The sequence below is a fragment of the Trichechus manatus genome, unplaced genomic scaffold, assembly GCF_000243295.1.
Source record: "Trichechus manatus latirostris isolate Lorelei unplaced genomic scaffold, TriManLat1.0 scaffold00056, whole genome shotgun sequence".
NCBI lineage: Eukaryota > Metazoa > Chordata > Mammalia > Sirenia > Trichechidae > Trichechus > Trichechus manatus.
The window spans coordinates 4,075,674-4,096,115 of NW_004443992.1; the positions used below are offsets into that span (position 1 = coordinate 4,075,674).

Genomic DNA, 20,442 nt, shown 5'->3' on the forward strand with positions numbered 1-20,442 from the left:
CCTTCATCTAAAGTGAGAATAGCAGCACAACTGGAAGAACGTAATCGATGTCACTGAACTGTGCATGTAGAAATTTTTGAAATGGTGTATCTTTGGCTATGTATATTTTCGCCAAAAAAAAGGTCGAGAAGGGAGAGGGTTGACATATTGTGGGGTTGTTAACCAATGTCATAAAACAACATGTGTACTGACTGGTGAGAAACAATTTGTTCAGTAAACCTTCACCTAAAATACAATTAAAAAAAAAAAAAACCCACCAAAACTTAAAAAAAAAACCAAAAACTAGTGTACCAATTTTAGCTTCCGATATGAAGGAATGAGTTCCACAATAAACTCTAGACAAAATACATTTATAATGACTTTTCAACCACATCTATGGGTTTAAAAAAATGAAGTACATAGTTCTAGTTTCAGAAAGGTATGCTTTCTTGGTAGATCTTTTATTTTACAAACTTGCTATGTTTAATGACATAGGTGATTCAGAGTTGTCACTGATTTTTTCACAAATGGAATATAAAATATATATATATTTAAAGGATAGGGATATGCCAAGGGGCACAGAAGCCACCTGAAAGAACCCCCAATATCCAAAGATGAAACAACTTACAGAAACAAACACGAGAGTACTAGATTATAACCCAATGAATAAAATAAATATCCATGAGTCTATACTGACATAAATAAAATTGAATAAACAAATAAATGGGGGAGAGACAACTCTCCCTTATGAAAAATTAATAAATGAAGAAGAAATGAGGGAAATACAGATGACCATTAAAAACCACAGTGACAACGGCTAGACTAGACTAACCAACCAACGGTAAAATTAGTGGGTTATTTTGACAGAAACAGGATATCGGCACACTCTCAAAAGTATCTCCCCCAAGATATTTATTAACTACAAAAGCAAAAACAATAACTTTACACTGGAGAAAGCTGGCGGACACTACCTTAACCAAGTGATCAAGGTTAACATCACCAGTAATTAGACATAGTGACATCAGTGTCCTCTGATACATACACATCACTTCTGTGGTATTCTTGCCAAAAATGCATAACCTCGATCTCATTATAAGAAAGCATTAGGCAAATCCAAATTGAAGGACCTTCTTAAAAATAACTGACCAATACTCTTCAAAGGTATCAAAGTCATGAAAGACAAGCAAAGATTGAGGAACTGTCATAGATCAGGGGACACTAAGGAGACATGACAACTAAGTGCCATGTGGGTGCCTGGAGAAAAAGGACATTAGGGGAAAAACTGATGAAAACTTCGGTTAACAGTATAACAATGTTAATTTCTAAGTTTTGAAAACTGTATTATGTTTATGTAAGATGCAAACACTAAAAGAACTCTACTCATTTTGTAACTTCTCTGTAAATCTAAAATTATTTCAAAATAAAGTTTAAAAAATATTTAGAGAAATCTTGAAACCTTCATAGGGCAGATAGCAATTTGTACCCTATAATAAACATTTTATAAAATGAACAAATACTTAGTATAAATTCATATGAAAACACACATACACACACACTTGACTACCTGTAAATGTATAATTATGGAGAAATTTCTTTTAAAGTTGTCTTCTCAGAAGATGACTGCTGACTCAGTTCCGAATGAGAATTAAACCACTCAACTACATTATATGTTAATCTAAGAACTACACAACAATATTTAATCTTACAAGGCTCTGTTTTATTGAAACTAACTGGCAAACTAAATCAGCATTCTGTTAAAAATAAAAGCAATTCTTAGTATTTCTGAAAATAAAGTACTTACCAAAGGAGAAAAGATGAGTTACAGGAAGCTGTATGGATCTCATCTCTTTTTTAAAGAACTCACAGTCTACAACAAACTGAAATATAAAACATTGATTTATTAGAAAAAATAGAATTAGTTTTATAGTAAAATATTTTCACTGAATGTTTGACTGAAAAATAAAGGTCTACAAAGGTCAGTTTTGGAACAAGTAGCATCTAGCATACTATAATTCTGGCTACACTTAGATGGCAAGAATTCCTCAAGAAGAGATACTAAATTGAGAAAACTTGATAAACAAGTTTTATTTAACTTACTAGATAAGTTATTAAAGCATTATTTATATTAACAACAGATTCATAGAAATGTTTTCTTATAAGTGTTCGTAGGGACATTGGAGGACGGATCAAAGCATTAAGGGTGAAGGATAATTTATAATGAATTAAAGACTTAGATACTATATCTCTGAATACTTTCATAAGCAAAAGGAAAATGTGAATTTATTATATATCTTTTTTAAAGATCCCACATTCATTAAGTATCTACAGTCTAATTAGACTCCAAAAGGTTTTTGGAAACCTACTGCAATTCATCTACAGATGGTTAATGTTATTTGTGTAGATTATCTCAGGTTAAATAGTGATTATTATAAACTGAAAAAACATTTACTATTTATGAAGCAAGAAAAAAATGCTATCTCAAAAAAGCAAAGCTATAATGTGACACCTGCACCATTATAATTTTTTGTAATAATATTTCTTTTCTAATAATATTTCCAATAATAATAATAATAATAACCTTTGCTCTCAGCTGTCTGCAGTAAGAATCTTTCTGGAAAATGTATAATCTTATTAAAATAGTATCTATAATACAACCAATTTATTTTTATCTAAAAGAGCCAAAGAAATTAATCTGATGCCTAACTCTGATTAGCAAGTTTGCTGCCCACAGAAAGCAGGAAGCCAGTTGGCTCTATCCTAGGTTTTTCTGCTAACTACTCCTTGGATGTTTTTGAAGCAGTGTTGCTTGCTTGCCTCTTAGGTGGATTTTTGATTCTTTTTGAAAGTGAAAAACACATCAGTAACTGCTATTAGACTGTAGTACACACATGGGAAAAAAAGGAAAAACTTGTTAAGGGGCTTTGCTTCTATTTCTCCTTCTTTGCATACAGGGAAAAGAGCACAGATATTTTCATTGCAGAGAACAGCTGTTAAAAGATTAAAGAGATTATTTACTGAACAGGATTATTCATTATATTTTTACAAGTACTGTGGGGTGAGCCACTGCCTGAGTCATGGAAGCAATTTTTAAAATCAGTTTTAAATCATTTTGCACAGGTGTTTAACATAACAGAATTTTTATTATTGCTTTAAACTTTGGGCTGTGTCTTTAGTTTTGCACGATGGAATAAACTCTTAAACAAGAAAGAATTCAAAGATCTTTCCCTAAAACATCTGAGGTAAATTTCTAATGGGTGTAATTATTCTGTTGTCATGAAAAAAAAAAAAAAATGCAGATAATTCCATATTTGCATTTCTAAAAATATATTAAGATATCAGTTGACTCAAATTTTTTCTAACTGCCCATTTGAATATATATACCCTTTTGATGATACGCTGTAACATAGACATGAAAAGGCCTATGTTGTCATTCTAGTGAGATAGGGTTGCACAGCAGTAGAGTCAGCAGTGTTACTTTCCAAAGAGCATTAAGACATTACATATTTATTAGGCTGCTAAGAGTACTACTTGCAGAAAAGCTCATTAATTTCTTGTAATAACAAAGAGGAGCTTTCCAATTTTTGGAAAGATGTTAGATTCATTCAAAGTCAACTTACCTGACAGAAAACCCTTAAAGAGAGCTTTTAGTATTGAAGATGCTGAATTACCTCTCACTTGAGCTAAGCAAAACAAAACAATGAATCCATTATAAGGCACTTGTGAGACTAGGTCTTTGAGATGATTCTCAACTACATCCTGCTTTTCCTTTCCCTATTTCTTTTGAATTTTCCTAATAATTTTGGCAACCAATCTCAGTCAATTTTCTCATTCAAGAAACATTTTTTGAGCATTTATGTGGTAGCCACTGAAAGCTGAGAATGCAAAATAGAATAAAACATATCTGGTCCTTCCTCTCAAACAGTTCACAATACGGTGATAGCAATAGAGACATTCACAAATAAATTACAATTCAATGTAATAAGTTCTTCAAAGAAGTTATAAACAAAGTATCATGGGAGTAAAAGGTTATTGGAGGAGTTGGAAAAGCAAAAGAGGGGACACAGACTGGATCTCAAAGGCGAAATGAGGAAAGGGGAGGATGCAGAGCTCCTTTTACTTCAATCTTCTTCCTTCTCCCCAAATCACCATCTTTTTATTTCTACTCCTACTTCCCTAGCACAAGACTGAATAACCCCTTATGAAGTGCCTAATCTCCCCACTTCTGACCCATCCTACACCAAAGATTAATCTTTCATAATACATAGCTCTGATACCATTACTACTATGGTGAGAAACCTTACACCGACCTACTGACTCTTGAATTCTATAAAGTCCTCAATCCTCCAATAATGGCCCTCACATATGGCCATAAATTACTTTTCCAGACTTTTCATCCACTACTATTCTACCCATGGTGCCTATCCTTTCAAAATTACTATTCGTTTACTCACTGTTTGCCAAACACATCCCATGCTTTCCCACGTCCATGCTTTGCTTTCACTGAGCCTCTGTCTGAACAATGCTTTCAGAACAGTGCCATTAGAACTTTCTGTGATGATGCTGTTCAGCACTTGGAATGTGGCTAGTGCAACTGAGGAGCTGAATTTTAAATTTTATTTAATTTTTATTAATTCAAATCTAAATAGCCATATGTGCCTGTATTGAACAGCACAGGTCTAGTATGTTCATTCCACCTGTCAAAATCCTAACTATCCTTTAAGGCCATTTCAAATAGCACCTCATTATAAATCCTTTCTAGATTCTATCAATCAGAGATAATCTTCCCCTTTTACTCTTTCATGCACTTGCAATATTCTGACTTGTACTATGTATTTTTTGGTACCTCTTTTATTCTCATTCTCTCCCCAGCCAAACATATTCTTCCTCGCCTTGTCCAACAGTATGTAGCTTTCTGAGGACGGGGTCTGTGTCTTTCCTCATTTGTGTGCCTCCTATAATTCCTGGCACGCAATCTTATATATAAAAGGGTACCCAATAATTAACTGCTTTTGAAAGACTGATAAAGTGGAACTAGCTCCCGCTTGGAACAAGGGGACTTGGGTTTATTCTGCTTAGTTCAAGTTAGAGTAGATGACTCTAATGATTTAACAGCCTTAGGTGGCTCATCAAACTGGCCATTATTTTAGATAAGCCTTATTCAGAAGAATTCTTTAAAAAATAACTTTAAAATTTAGCATGTATATCCCCAAAACATTCTGGTAACAGCATTAATCCATTTGTTACCTTACTTCCATGAACAGATGGTACATAAACAACGAGATGAGACAAAGATGGATAGTCTTGGAGCCTTAATGTCAGAGACTAAAAAAAGACAAAGATAAAAAGCTTATGTTTATTTCTTTTAATGCATGTTAAAAGAAAGATAAATTACAAACACTTATTTCTTACTTGATATTTCAAACTGCATTTACTTCATAAAATGTTCATGTTTACATATCTAGGTTAATAACCCTCCTGAAAGTCAAAATCCTAATAATTATGTTAAACATGGACTGCCAAATGTATTCCTTGACCTGTAAAATGAATGACATTTAACACTGAATTTAACTATTTCAAACCATTATTGCCAGATTTTTGTAATTTGGCTATCTTTTATGTATAATGGTACAGTATTAGTTCTATATTTTGGTAATATATGAAAAACAACCCTCAGCTGATGAATGAATGGATGTTAAATATGCTGGAACAGTCACAATTTAACCTCAACTAATCCTGATACAATCCAAGTAGTACGGAGCTGCTAGCTAATGATGTATACTAACATCATCCCTGTAATCTGTTTAGTGAATGACACAGAGACACAATAGAGCTAATTAAAAAAAAAAAAAACCAAACCTCTTGCCATCAAGCCAATCCCTACTCCTACTGACCCCAAAGGATAGAGTAGAACTGCGCCACAGGGTTTCCAAGGAGCATCTGGTGAGTTCGAACTGCTGACCTTTCGGTTAGCAGCGAAGTTCTTAACCACTGTGCCACCAGGGCCCACTTCACTAAATGAACCATTCTCTTCTCAAAATTAAGACCAGATACTATAGGCCATATCTTAAGGAATGAATAGATAAGAGACTGGTCTATTTAATATAAAGTCAAGCTACCAAATCCAGTTTTTAATCTAGTTTTTTATGGAAGTAGAAATGGGGGTGGAAGTAGTTATATGTTGTATGTGTTCTAACAATACGGTTGCACTAATTGACTCTAGCTTATAGTGACCCTATAGGATAGAGTAGAACTGCCCGGCAGGGTTTCCAAGGAGTGGCTGGTAGATTCGAACTGCCGACCTTTTTGGTCAGCACCCAAACGCTTATCCACTGTGCCACCAGGGCCCCAGACATTTTTTTGCAGACACTTCCCTTTTTCCATTCTTCAGACGCACCAATGTGGGCAGGTAGGACAGAGGTGCTGAAGTCAAAGACCTCTCAATGAGTGGTCCCCTTACAACCTGCGCTAGACTCGCTAGGGAGTACTTGTTAGAAATAAATTCCTGGGCTTCACATTAGTCATACTTATCAAAGACTCTGCTATAGACTTATAAATTCTAATTTAATTAAAGGGCCTTAAAAAGCCAGGCATACCACAGCTGGAGGCAAGTGAGACTAACCATATAGACAGTAGATAATATGAAAGATAAATTAATTAGGAAGAAGTTAGATACTCTGTTTAGCTCTCTACTCTCCTAGCTTCTGAATATTTATTCTCAAGAATGGAAAGTGCCAGATTTCAAAGTATTTTGCTGGAGGTTTCCATTTATTTATTAACAGTTTAGTCAGCAGAGATGCTTGAAAATAATATGATTCTCATCATCTGACATTACTTTTGTTGACACATTATTACTATGAAAAAAAAAACCCCACAGTTTTTTTTCACATTAATCTTTCCTTTTTCTTCAATTTCAGGCCCAAATAATTTTGTGAGCCTTTTATAAATGGCTAACACAAATTACATATAATTTTGATTTTAATTAAAAATGGAAAATTTTATTTACATCTAATAGTTACAATTCTCTTCAGCCGAGAACACTTAAAATTATGGAATATTCTAATCCTTGTTTGCTAACGTCTCCCAGCATTCACTATAAAAAGTAAGCAGCTGGAATAGCTTGTTCTCGTGCTGTTCAGCCAGCTGTTTCTTATACTCACAGCAGACAACAGAGGGGCCCAGAGCTAGATGAATACATTGTTTAATCTTTGGAGTTTTTTTAAATAAAGATTTTATGATTTGAGGACTACCTTTTTAAAAACAGGAGCAAAATACATTTTAACAGGTTTTTGGTGTTTTTTTTAATTGTGGTAAACAGGGTTGCTATGAGTCAGAATCCACTCAACGGCAACGGGTTTGGGTTTTTTTTTTATATTAATTATGTTCATCATTGACAGGGTTTTAATCATTTATTGCAAATTAGCTCTTAAATTATAGGCTAGATAAACAAACAAAAAACCAAACCTGTTGCCACTGAGTTGATTCCAACTCATAATGACCCTACAGGACAGAGTAGAACTGCCTCACAGGATTTCCAAGGCTGTACTCTTTATGGAAGCAGACTGTCACATCTTTCTCCCTCAGAGCAGCTGGTAGGTTCGAACCTCCAACGTTCTGGTTAGCAGCTGAGCACTTAACCACAGCACCACCAGCACTCCTATAACTAAACTGGAAATTCAAGGAAATATTTAATATATATTATGAGTAGCAGATCAGTAAGTATATCCCAATAGTTTTGTTTGTTTTGCTCTGCCTGGAAGGCTAAGATAAAACCAGTGAGAGACCTTATAAATGTTCATATGAGTCAAATCACTTCCCTACTATATTTGTTTCATAAGTACAAAGTTGCATGAATGAATATGTACAAGTAAGATTGAGCAACGTGACAGAAAGAAAAATTGCAACCATTCCAAAGTCAGGGGTAAATGACTTGCAATTATTCATTCTGTCATCATTCCTCCTCGTTAATATGTTTAATTGAGAGTTGACTATATATACGAACAAAAATAAATATTTATGATCACAAATAACCAACAGAATTGGAGTAAGAGGCTGGACCAGCAAGACAATTTCACTTTCAAGTCTATGAGTCTAGTATTCATTATGGAGATATATTTTATTTTTAAAGTACAGATTTACTTGAAAACTGAAAACTATCAATACTGGCATATGATGGTAGTTATAATAAATACAATTTGGAAATTAGAACATTTTTTTAAGATTTTTTTTTTAAATCAAATTTTAAAATTATTTTGGTTTTTCAACAACAGATTTTGATAATATGCAAACCAGTCTTTCATAAAAAGACCAGCTGACCAGCCAGAATTGCTTAAGGAAACTTAAGCTGATGTAGAAAATGACTACATTTCTCTTTGAGATGCGCACTTCCCTACTGCAGTCCCTCCCTCCCAAAATGAATTCTGAGTTATATTCTCCAGCTTATATTTTAAAACAGACCATTCCAAACATATCCTCAAATTTAATTTAAAAAATCCATCCACCTTTTTGACATGATGCTTTAACATCCAGAGATTTAACTGTATTCAAAGTATTATTGTATTATAATTTTTGTCTCTGAAAATAAGAATAATTGTATGCTATTTTTCATCAAATGTATTTCTAGAGAAAGTATTTCTAAAATGTAGGTTAGCAAATCTCAGATATACTGAATACCTAGATGAATTAATAAAACAGCATATTCTGAAATGCCTGTATGTTCAAGTACCTTTTCACCTTGGATATTAAAATTCTAAAGCCATAATTTACCTTAATTGTTGGCAGCAGTTCAGCTTTCCATGATAAATCAACCCCTTGCCGGCTTTGAAATAATATATAAAAAGACAATTAAAAGACAAATATATTAAAGTGTTGTAAATTATAAATAAGCTTCAGAGGAAAGAGAAATCATCTAGAGACCTATCAGTTATAATGAGTTGAAATCTAATCCAATATATATTGTTCATGCAGTCCCACTGTATATTACTGGTTATGGCAATAAAAATTTGTTTTTCCCCATAACCAGTTTTAATGTTTGCAAAATCACTGCTATGTTAATTTATTTTTCATTTTAAAATCAATACCATAATTTAGTATATCAGCAAAATTAATATACGACTGTATGAAGCCATTCTGAAAGTATGATTTTTGAGTATTTGGTTTGTGTTGAGAAAAATGAACAATGAAGGGTCTAAGGTTTGAAATACTTACCACATAGAAGTACTGTTTATGCATCCAAAAATCCAACTATTTGTATCCTGTTAATTAATAACAAAATAAAACACACTAGTAGTATACAATATAAATTTTCAACATTTTACTGTTACATGATAGGGTGAGTAGGAGCACTGGAAACATAAAACAATAACTTGTTATTTAGAAACATCCAAGTTCTCAAAAGTCAAATGGGTCAAAAGTAAACAAAGAAGTTGAATTCAACACAGATAGATAAGCAGGTAACCTAGAGCACGATTCCAAGGGCTCAAGATTAAAGCTAGATATTACTTCATCTCTCCAGAGAGGAAATACTTGAAAGATGTTTATGGTATTTTAACAATATTCTGTACTTAGGTTCAGCCATTTGAGGGTACTATGACCTAAGATCTTCACTCCAAATTTTAAGGAAGTAGTAAGAGAAATGTTCTGAGATCAGATGATCAAACTACTGAAATACTACCAGAGCAAATGAGAAATCCTACCAGAGGATGAGAAGAACTTCTCAGATAGCTACATAAAATTTTCCTTAGAACTATAGATAGACAATGAAGAAATTAATCCTTTCATTCAACTAGTATTTATATAGTCCACTCTAGGGGCCAAGGAATTATGCTAAGCCCTCAGAGACAATAATGAACTGGACAGACACAGTCTCTGCCCTCATGGATCTTAATACAATATGAAGACATTTTTGCAAGAATAAAGAAAAGACAGCGGATAGGAAACAAACCAAAAACAATGTGGTATTTTCTCTGTTCTCCACTGGTAGCAAAACATTTGTGTGACTCCTATTATCAGTTATCTGTGTGTACCAGAGCAATAATATGACAAGGCAACAAAACAGATCTGCATAGCCTAGGTAAAGTAAACCTAGCAGGCTCTAAAGATTCAAATCACTTTTGGTAATGGGTTTTTGCAGTTACCAAGGGAGCCTACTCTTAAAGGCAGCCCTTATCATGAAAATTGCCAACGACCTACACTAATTACTTCAGCAGAGGGAATTCTATTGTTCTCATTCATTAATGGATTAAAGAGATAAAGTATTATTAAAACCCACCCTAAAACATCATGCTGATGTAATCTAGGTGTTAAAGGAAAAATTTCAGGTCATCCAGAAAAACTCCTAACGAATTACAAAAACATACTGATAGGCTTCTAAGAAGTTACTCAGGAATTACCGGGTGTTGACTAACTCCTGGAGTATACAGGAAAGAAAATGCTACTTAACATAAAATTTATCGATCTCAAAATAATTTTGTCTACAGTAAAACTCAAAACTGCCACACTTTCTTAAACAGTTACCTGAACACAACAAAATTCTTCTACTCTTAGAACTTTAAAAAATATTAACGTATGATACACAACTAGAGAGGGCTCCATAAAGACAGCCATATTAGGGAAAGCTAAAGCAAACACCTGAGTAACACACTAATATACAAGCTTAAAATAGTGCTGGACATTAAGGAAACTAAAAAGAAAAGACAGACCAGATGTACACTCATTAATCAAGAAAGGAGTAGCCTCTTCTTGAGTAAAGGAAATTGAGATTAACCGGGAGAGGCTCTTCAACGAAAGGTCACAGCAAAATATCCTACTAAAGTATATGCACCCTGGGGGTGGGATCTTTTGTATACTTCACTAAGTCCTATATATAATTAATATTTAATCTGTGAATAAACATCAAAGAAAGTTTGTCATTGTCAAATGGCCTACTCATTCTTTTATATATGATTGTTCAAACAAAAAGGAAAGTTATTTAAACAAAAAGGAGAGAGAACCTGGGAAGTTACATTGTATATACAGGAAGAAAGTACATCTGAAATTCCGTCGAATGTAAATATTTCCATAATGTTTACGTTCAATATTAACCCATTTTTAGGAATTTCAAGGATGAGCTGCTGATGAAACAGATTATATTCACAATAAAATCTGAAGTGTCCACATTAAGAAAATTTTAAGGGTGTCTTTATTTGAAAGAAATTTCCAACTCCAACCAGAGGAGGCCTCAAAACATATACATAAGGTCTTAAAAACAGATAAGACTCTAAGATCCAACAGAACCATATTTTGAAAATACCTTGTAGTCCTGAGTTTATCTGGAACATCAGTATGAACTCATGGGTTTTTTATTTTATTTTTTTGTCTATTAGTTAAGATAAATTATGACATTATTACTTAAACATTCCTAATATCATAACAAAAATATGCTATAGCATCTAACACATTTCTTACAATACCTAGCATATAGTGGGTGCTCATTAAAAAGAAACAGGCAAATTCACTGCTCTGAAACTCTAAGTCTAGACAACAGTAACAAAAAACATACTATATCTTAGAGAGTATTTGGTATTAACAAACATTCCAAATTTCAGTATGGAAGCCAATGGAAAAGCAGGTTCACTTTTTAAATTCATATAGAACTACTCTGCTTAAATATACCTATTCCTTCAAGTTACTAACAAAATGTTAGAATTGAAAGAGGCATGTGAATCCAATTTCTTCATCCTGAACATAAGGAAACTGAAGCAGAAAGGTAAAAGGCTTAAATTAGAGCCAAAGGTACAAGTCAATAGTGTATTATCAGTTATGGAAACATCATTTTGATTAATATTTTTCAATCAAAACACTGTTCCAGACAAATATTCTACAGTTAGCTAGACTGAATAATAGTTTATCACTAAAGAAGGTGAGATCTACTAGATGTTAGTTAAATCTAAAAAATTAAAAATAGTTGACTTTTATATTTAAATAAAATATATCAATTTTCTTACCAGCATGGTGCTCTGACAATAGACATGAGTGTAGATTTTTCTATGATTTGCAAGAGGAAATGTAAAATATATCTTATCAGATTCCTAAAAAAAGAGAGAAACACTTAATACAACTATCATAAGAGTGGATAATTTCATCACTGAAAAATCTAGATAAAGAGCAAATAAGTAATTATTTTAATTCTATCACTCTTGGTATTGTTGAGAACCAATATTCTAGGAGTAGGAGAAAAAAGATACAGGTATAAGATAGAGATTATATACGACACATTCCTAGCTCTGCCCACTGAAAAACGCCTAGAAATGGCAACCCAGTAGTAATAAGCATCTATAGTACCCAGATTTTTTCTGATGAAGTTCAGAAGAGATTATACCTGAATGTGAGGAAAACAAAAATCTTCACAACTGGATCGATAAGCAACATCACGATAAATGGAGAAGAAACTGAAGTTATCAACAATTTCATTCTACTCATATCAATAATCAACATCCATGAAAGCTGCAGCCAAGAAATCAAATGATGTATTACACTGGGCAAATCTGCTACAAAAGACCCCTTTTTAAAGTTTTAAAAAGCAAAGACATCGTTTTGATGACAAATGTGCATCTGACCCAAGCCATGGTCTATTCAATCGCCTCGTATGCATGCAAAAGTTGGCTAGTGAAAAAGGAAGACACGAGAATTAATGCATTCAAACTGTGGTAATAGTGAAGAATATTAAATATACCATGGACTGCCAAAAGAATGAACAAATCAATCTTAGAATACAAACAGAATGCTCCTTGGAAGCAAGAATGGCAAGACTTTGACTCACTTACTTTGGACATTTCATCAGGAAATCTCTAGAAAAGGATATTATGTTTGGTAAAGTACAGAATCAGCAAAAACAAGAGGAGCCCTCAATGAGATGGACTGACACAATAACCACAACAGTGGACTCAAATATACCAAGGATCATGATCATGAAGATGGCGTAGGACCAGGCAACATTTCCTTCTGTTATACGCGGGGTCGCCATGAGTCAGAGCCTACTGGATGACAACTAACAACAGTGCCCGGATTATAGTTTTAACATACTGGTTCACATACAAAAGGAATCCTTGCTTCAGAAATAGCTGATTCAAGGTCTGGGGTAGGAAACGTAGAAAATGAGCTTAAATATCTTGTTATACTGGATAGCAAAGAAACTATCAAAGACAACCAGGAACTATATTAAAAAAACCTAAGGAGCCAAACTTGAGATGGTTTCCACCGGCTAAAGATAGAATAATTTTAGTATCAATGGCCTGAAACGCAAATATGTTTAAATCAATGAGTTCACAGTAATATTGGAAAAAATAACCCAACCTCTAACTGGTTACTGATGGACAACACTGGTAAATCGAACTCACTATTTTGATAACCAGTAAACAAATATAAGGCAAGATCCAAATATCTAAACAATTATCATTCTTTTCCTTTATGATCTGTACCAGGTTTAACAAATTTAGTAGATGAAAGTTTCTTCTATACAGAGTGTCTTAGTCATCTAGTGCTGCTGTAACAGAAATACCACAAGTGGATGGTTTTAACAAAGAGAAGTTTATTTCCTTACAGTAAAGTAGGCTAAAAGTCCAAATTCAGGGTGTCAGCTCCAGGGGAAGGCTTTCTCTGTTGGCCTTCTCATCAATGTTCCCCTGGATTAGGAGCTTCTTCCCGCAGGGACCCTGGGTCCAAAGGACACGCTCTCCTCCTGGCACTGCTTTCTTAGTGCTATGAGGCCCCCATTCTCTGCTTGCTTCCCTTTTGTTTTATCTTTTGTAAGGTAAAAGTCGGTGCAGGCCACATCCTAGGAAACTCCCTTTACATTGGATCAGGGATGTGACCTGGGTAAAGGTGGTGTTACAATCCCACCCTAATCCTCTTTAACATAAAATTGCAATCACGAAACGGAGGACAAGCATACCATTCTGGGAATCATGGCCCAGTCAAATTGATACACACATTTTTTGGGGGACATAATTCAAACCATGACACACAGTATTCCAGTTAAGAAATGAAGAAGGAATAATAAAATCAGCATATCATCATTTTGCATACCCTAATGAATTTGATTCCAGGCATTCTTCATAAACCTGAATATGATCAAGCCTCCAGATCCAACTAGTAATTCACAGGAAAATAGTGGGCATAGGAACATTTTCAATGACACCACAGGAATGCAATCAGCAAAATCCAGACTGTGTGAAACTCTACAGGACAAATGACCTGATTTCTTTAACAAACAGATTATAGGAAAAGAAAGGAGTGAAGGAAGTATTATAGATTAAAAGAGGGCTGAATAAGAGATATATCAACCAATGATAATGTGTGAACCTTGCTTGGATCCTGAATTAAACAAACTAAAACCCAGGAAACAACAAAAAATTTATGCCAATTATAATAAAACTGGAAATCTGAGTACTAACTATAGATACTTACTAAGGAATTATTGTTCAATTGTTTTAAAGTGGGTAAATGGTATGTATGTGCATATTTTTAAAGGGCTGTTAGCTTTCAAAAATAAATACTAAAATATTTTTGAAGAAAAGTAAAAAAAAAAAATCCACTTGCAAAATACTTACATTGTAAGCCACATAGGTCCATTTGGACACTTTCACTGGAACCCACATAGATGTCCCTAAAGTAAAAGAAATTAATTTATTTAGTTGATTTTTTTAAAATAATTTCTTTATTTTTTTGAACGCTGATGGAAATATTTCTCAAAGATAGCAGAGCATTAAAAAGAAGTGGTTTCCTCAACATCACCTACTTTAAAACAGAAAATATAGTGAGATATTCTCTATGTGCTCATCAACAGCTAGCATTCACATCAAGTAGTGTATTTTAAATATATTTGGTATCTCTAAGGAAGTATCAACAGACAGAAATTAATATTTTATTTCCCAAACAAGGCAAGTAATTAGGTAGATTAGATAGGTGTGATTATATTTAAAAATAAAATTTACCAGCAGAAGATATGCTGATAATCCAAAAGAAGATTGAAGAATGACTGAGAAAATGAAGGGAATCAAGAATAACATAGCACTTTCTTCATGTGACTGTCAGAATAGACATTTATCTCTATCTTTTTAATTCCTCTATTTGTCATGTTACTTTCATGACATAATTTTTACCAGCAACATCTTACAAATTGTTTTTCTACTTTTCCCCTTCCTTTACCAAGAAACTCCTAAGCACCGTATCATAGGAAAATTAAGAGGACTGTAATATCTGAAGTATCACAGCTTCAAAGACTTTGCCTGCTAATAACAAACCTACCTAAAAACAATCAAGAACTCTACTTAAGTTTAAAACATGTTATTACACCAACCTGTTAAATCAGAAATTATTGCTGGATTTTCCTCAAAGTGTTTTGCTGGGTGTCTTATAAAGTGGTGATTCAAAACCGACAATTTCTTCTTGGAATTTTGAGTTATCTAGAAAAAATATTGATACATTCTATATTATTTTATATCTACTATGATAGTTCACGGGAGAAAGACCTGGTGATCTGCTTCTGTAAAGATTACAGCCAAGAAAACCCTGCGGGGCAGTTCTACATGGGGTCATCATAAGCAAAAAAATCAACTTGACGGCACCTAACAACAACAATAGTTCAATGAAACTTTGCTTCAACTGATCATGACAAAAGCCAGTATTTACTTACTCTGGGCCACCCATTGTTCTAAGTGCTCAATATGTATTAATTAACTCATTTAACCATCACAAGAACTCTAGGAAACAGTAACTTTTTAATCTGTATTTTAAATACAAAGAAACTAAAACAGAGAATTAAGGTTCTTGCCCAAGGTCACATGGTTATTAAAAGCCTGGGCTGGAATTCAAACTCTAGTAGACTGTCTCCAGAGCCCATGCTCTTAATCATTATGCAACAGTGCCTCTCAAGTAAGAGTTCAAAAGAAAACATTTTAAATACTTACAAAACCAGAAGAGAACTTAAGAAATCCTCTGGTCTAGTGATTCTGACACACTACTTCCCAATCTCAGGCCAATGCCAATCACACAGCAAAGATTTCACTGGTCACTAGAGAAAATATAAATCGCCAACTATCCTTTCTTAGAAACGATTCTCCTTTATTCTGTCCTACTCTCTGTGTCAAAATATCCTTTCTTTAATGGAATTATAATGAGAACTGACCGTGAGTTTTGGGTTGTTTATTTTTTTAAATGTTCTAGCAAAATAAAAAGTTGGCAACTTATGTCAGCCCTTCCCTTTTAAGAAAATTTTAGTGATGTATAAAATCCATTTGGAATCTATCACTCCATTCAATTTTCTAGTTTAAGCACTGAAGCCCTGATGGGTTAAGTAATTTTCTCAGCAACCACACAGGGAGATAATGACAAAGCTTGGATGAAGACCCAGGTTTACCAACCTTTTCAAATCGCTGAGGAAGTCACTCATCCTTTGCTGAAAGATTTCTAACTTGTTACTTTGCAAGACAGTACATTCCAATTAAAATTCTTACCAGAATGTTCTGCCCTGTTCAGAATAAGTATCTGACACCTTATTACAATGATATATAAGACGGGGCACATGTAGCATCAGAGCACGTATCTGACGCCCTGTCACTATGATATATGAGAAAATTTGAAGACTGTTATGTATCCCACCCATATAAAATATTTCTTCTACAGATTAGACAACTTCAAATACATCAACGGTGTTTCATCAAACTTTCAGTCCCTTCACCATCCTAATCATTTCCCCTGGATAAACTTAATGTTTCCCTTAAAATATGGTACACAAAATAGAATACAGTTCTCTAGATAAGGTGTGACTAGAGTAGAGGACAGTCAACTTTTAACTTCATTGAAGCAAAGTTTATACTTCTACTCAGTCTAATACTAAACTAGTTCGGATTTTTTTTTCTTTTTTAAAGCAGCCGTATCTGTTTGCAGTCAATTAAGTCATAGGTTTTTCTACCTTCAGTTAAGCCAGGACTCCCCATCCTTACTCTCTAGGCAATCAATCCATCCACTCTCAAATTTTCAGCTTTAACTTTTACGCTGATAATTATCAGCAATTCCTCTCTAACTTGAAGTACAAACTTTCACTTAACCTACAACAATAAACAGAAAAAAAAAACACTTAGAAAAGAAATTCCTCTCTAATTCTGATTCCCTCCTTAGCACCACATGCTTGAGGCTAATTATGTTTTGAGTTATAGTTTCCCTATATATATGTTCTGTCTCTCCTCCTAAACTATATGCTTCTTAAAGGGTAGGAATCATATCCTAACTTTTTATTTTCTAGTATTTAGTCTAGTCCATTATACATAGTCAGTTTGTTAAACAGAACTGTTTTACTGAAGTATTATATTTTGATTCTTAGCAGTATAGTTATCAAAAATTTCTCATTTGTTCCTTAAAATGTGACTGTAAAATATTTATGCATTCAAAATTACAACTTTTACATGATAGTATTAGAGTTCTTTTCTCATCTTAGAAGTTAGTGGAAAAACATGATTTGATTTATTAAAATTAGTTTCATGTACACTTTAAGAATATACCTATCTATCTGAGGTTCTTCATTAGTTAGAAAAAGGTTTTCCTAAATCCACCAAATATTATTTCAAGCACAAACTGGTCTTGCAATTTGATTTGATTCTATTATTATATATAGTTCTCTCAAACAGACTTAAAACTTTTGCCACAGTTTTCCTCACAATTAAAACAATGTACTCACAGAAAAAAATAAAGGTATTTCTATTCTGGAACTAATTCCAGTTGATATAAAGTGTAAGCTTCTGTTCATACCAAAGTTAAACAAAACGTATTATATCCATCGTTGCTATATAAAAAATTCACTTTATTAAAATAATTTGTAGCTTAAAAATACATACTTGTTTAGTATCAGCATCAATAAGATCAAAGAATGCTCGAACTGTAGTCAACTGCAACTGTTTACACCTAAAGAATAAAGTAAGTGTTACAAATCAAACTCTTAAAACATACTTTTGATCTAAGCATGTATCACTTTACTGAGTCTTTTAACCCTGTACACTAAAATTATCTAACCAATCAACTTATTAAGCATGTATCTTATAGATGAAACCTACAAAAATAAAGCAAAGTAAGTCTTTCTGGGTGGTTGACAGGAGAACTGTGAGGGTCCCTCTGTTCTTCATATCCCTAGTCTACTCCAGGTAAAACTATACTGTCTGCCCATCTTTATATGCCTCAACTATGTCAGAATGCAATCTTTAAGCAGAAACATATAGAGATAGGCATTAGGGTCTGTTTTTTGACCCATATTTAGTATCTTATTTCCTTATTTATATTTAAGGTAAATCTAATTCCTACTTAAGTTTTCCATGTGCTCCTGCCTAGAATAACTACTGCTGCTCTAACCAAACTCTTGAGATCGGGTAATTGGCCAGGAGCTCAGAAAATTCTACCACAAGTCCATCTGATTCTGCCCAACTATGACAAACTCTAAAATTTTGATATTTAACTCTAGCTTCATTTGAGACTGATGCTATTGGTTCCTTGGGACATGTTTTATAGGTTGTCAAGGGGACCCTGGTCAAACTAGCACAAGAACCAAGGTTAGTGTTTTAAGCTGCTAAGCTAATCTTTCTCCCATATCATTATGTATTTATGGACAAAGCTCTAAGAAAGGCAATACACCATTCAATGCATTGATGAGAAAAGAGGCCCACCAACAACTCACCAAAGTAAGTTATGCTAACTTACCACACTATGGAGAGGTGGTCTGTTGAGACCCAGGTCTTAGGCACTGCTGAACTCTAAAAGAAAAAAAAAAATCAAAAGAAAAGCACGTATGCTATTCCCCAAAAGGAGAATATTTAGAAACCTGTATTATTAGTTTCACTATATTATGAGATTTTGAAATTATCATTCTTATAAAAAGTGATCCAAAAATATTAAAATATTTCCCACATAAAATAGCATACACCTATGTCTTTACTGCTTGAGTCAAGCTCAAATTACCCTTTAAAAGCATCCACAGAATACTTACTGAAGCTTAATATCTAAATTTTTTAACTACTTTAATAAAAGACTGAGTTTAAGAGTATAAATCCTAGTTTCTGTATAAGTTAGATATTTCAGAAATTTTAGTTATGACTAAACCACAACTTAATAGGTTACTAATTCTTAATCAGGGGTGCACATGAGAATATCTAAACCTAGGGAGATTTTTCAAAATAAATATATCTGTGTCCCTGAATCGCCCCTGGGAAAACCACCCATCAACCTAACTATCACCTAGGACAGTTATATATGAGTAAAATGTAAACTTCTATTACGTTTAAGTGCTATTACCTAAGTGGGTGTATATTACAATAGTTTAGCCTATCCTACTAATACAACTGTGGTTTCTAACTTAAAAGATTCTTCTAGTCTCAATGGTTGTAACTGTCATTTAATTGTCCTTGAGATAATCATTCAAAAATTGTTATTTTATAGCAATTGTTTTTTGAAAGTGAATATGCATGTAAATACACGAAAAACTGTAGACTATTTTGGGGCTGAAAAAAGTAAAATAAGTCAGCTTTGAAAAAATTCCATAGAAGTAAAATATTTTCATCTGACAGAAATACAAACTGTCTTGAAAGCAATACATTGTCAAACGGATCAGAAAAGAGGAAAATACATCAGATACACACGCACACGCACGCACGCACACACACACGTGCGCACACACACACGATTAAAAAGACCAAAGTTCTTTAAAAGATAAGCTGCAGAACGTGGCATCAGTACAGCATCATACTCCAGACCAAGTCTAGAAAATAAGTTATATTCAATTTTTATGTGATTTAGAGATCTGTGTTTACTAAAGAATCCACATTTAATTTGAGGAATGCTAGCATATAATACTCAAAATATTCAACATCAGAAAGGTTGATACGGCCAATAACGAGGTTTGAGAGATTGACCAATTGAGTTTCAAATCTATTCTGGTTACATTCCAACTCCTCCAGTTATAAGAAAATGGTAGATAATAGAATAGCTTAATAATTTTTGCTTTACATATGATAAGCAATCAGCAAATACCTGTTTAATGCAAAAATAAGCAGCAATTTTAAGCAAGGCAGCAGTGGACAAAATGAGCAAAGGAGTATCTATGAAGAAAAATGACTATGAAGCAGTGACTTCCTAGCACTATCTCCTAAAAAAGCAGAGGGAAAGGCAGACCACACTCTGGATTTTCTCTTTAGAAATTAAATCAAGTTATATTTGGAGATGATGTGTACACTGGGTTAAGAGGTTAAGATCTTTTTTCTTTTAAAAAAAAAACTTTTTACTGTACTTAGGTGTACTGTACTGTACTTAGGTGAAAGTTTACAGAGCAAATTAGTTTCTCATTCAAAAATTTATACACAAATTCTTTCATGACATTGGTTGCAAATCCCTGTAATGTGTCAGCACTTTCCCCCTTTCCACGCTGGGTTCCCCACTTCCATTTGTCTG

At 33.6% G+C, this 20,442-nt stretch overlaps 1 protein-coding gene across 2 annotated transcripts in view; it reads right to left on the reverse strand.

The window, feature by feature from the left end:
* Positions 1-20,442, reverse strand: part of PGAP1 (post-GPI attachment to proteins inositol deacylase 1) — a 71,274-nt gene that overhangs the window by 30,021 nt on the left and 20,811 nt on the right. For both annotated transcript variants that reach the window (XM_023732932.1, XM_004378181.2), the window contains exons 6-14: positions 18,700-18,752; positions 17,847-17,913; positions 15,314-15,419; positions 14,565-14,620; positions 11,961-12,044; positions 9,184-9,230; positions 8,743-8,794; positions 5,224-5,301; positions 1,781-1,856 (exon numbers count right to left, since the gene is read on the reverse strand). In XM_023732932.1, coding sequence (XP_023588700.1) covers positions 1,781-1,856; positions 5,224-5,301; positions 8,743-8,794; positions 9,184-9,230; positions 11,961-12,044; positions 14,565-14,620; positions 15,314-15,419; positions 17,847-17,913; positions 18,700-18,752 — 619 coding nt within the window. The remainder of the gene's footprint in view (positions 1-1,780; positions 1,857-5,223; positions 5,302-8,742; positions 8,795-9,183; positions 9,231-11,960; positions 12,045-14,564; positions 14,621-15,313; positions 15,420-17,846; positions 17,914-18,699; positions 18,753-20,442) is intronic.